This window comes from Wasmannia auropunctata, unplaced genomic scaffold (assembly GCF_000956235.1).
Source record: "Wasmannia auropunctata unplaced genomic scaffold, wasmannia.A_1.0 LD336060.1, whole genome shotgun sequence".
NCBI lineage: Eukaryota > Metazoa > Arthropoda > Insecta > Hymenoptera > Formicidae > Wasmannia > Wasmannia auropunctata.
In genome coordinates this window covers 2,620,726-2,621,229 of record NW_012026830.1, presented here as the reverse complement: position 1 = coordinate 2,621,229, position 504 = coordinate 2,620,726, and the positions used below count along the sequence as shown (strand labels likewise).

The 504-nt window shown below is 42.5% G+C and overlaps 1 protein-coding gene across 1 annotated transcript in view; it reads right to left on the bottom strand.

The window, feature by feature from the left end:
- The window catches only part of LOC105450632, an 11,847-nt gene that overhangs the window by 5,677 nt on the left and 5,666 nt on the right, over positions 1–504 (bottom strand). The window contains exon 2 of the mRNA XM_011690564.1: positions 12–422. Coding sequence (XP_011688866.1) covers positions 12–422 — 411 coding nt within the window. The remainder of the gene's footprint in view (positions 1–11; positions 423–504) is intronic.

The window sequence follows — 504 nt, the reverse complement described above, 5'->3', positions numbered from 1 at the left end:
TAATGCGTCACATAACGTTCCTTATTATAAAGTGTGGCGAGAAGTTTTTCACTTCGTTTTCCCGGCGGTCTACTTCGCGTCGGACAAAACGGAAGATCCGCGTGAATATCGTGTAAATCGGGCGAATACTCAAGATCGACCTCCACAATGTAACCAAGATTTGATTTTGATGGTACAGATAATATCGCGTCGAGACAATCGACGTTCTTGACCCATGCAAAACCCGCGTACGGTAACGGTTCACTCATTGCCCAACCATAAAGATTATTTATGTCAAAGTACATTAGATATGAAGACGGTATCGACGGATCGTACGATGAAATATATTTATTATTAGCTTGCGCATACCTACTGGAACACTGACTCAAACCGCCGCGTATCCCACGTTCCACAAATAGTACCACATCAATATCAGTGAGTAACTCGAATCGAACACCCGTGAATTATAGCATGGCATCCCAAGTATATCCCGGTAACGTATAATAACTGTCTCTTATACACATC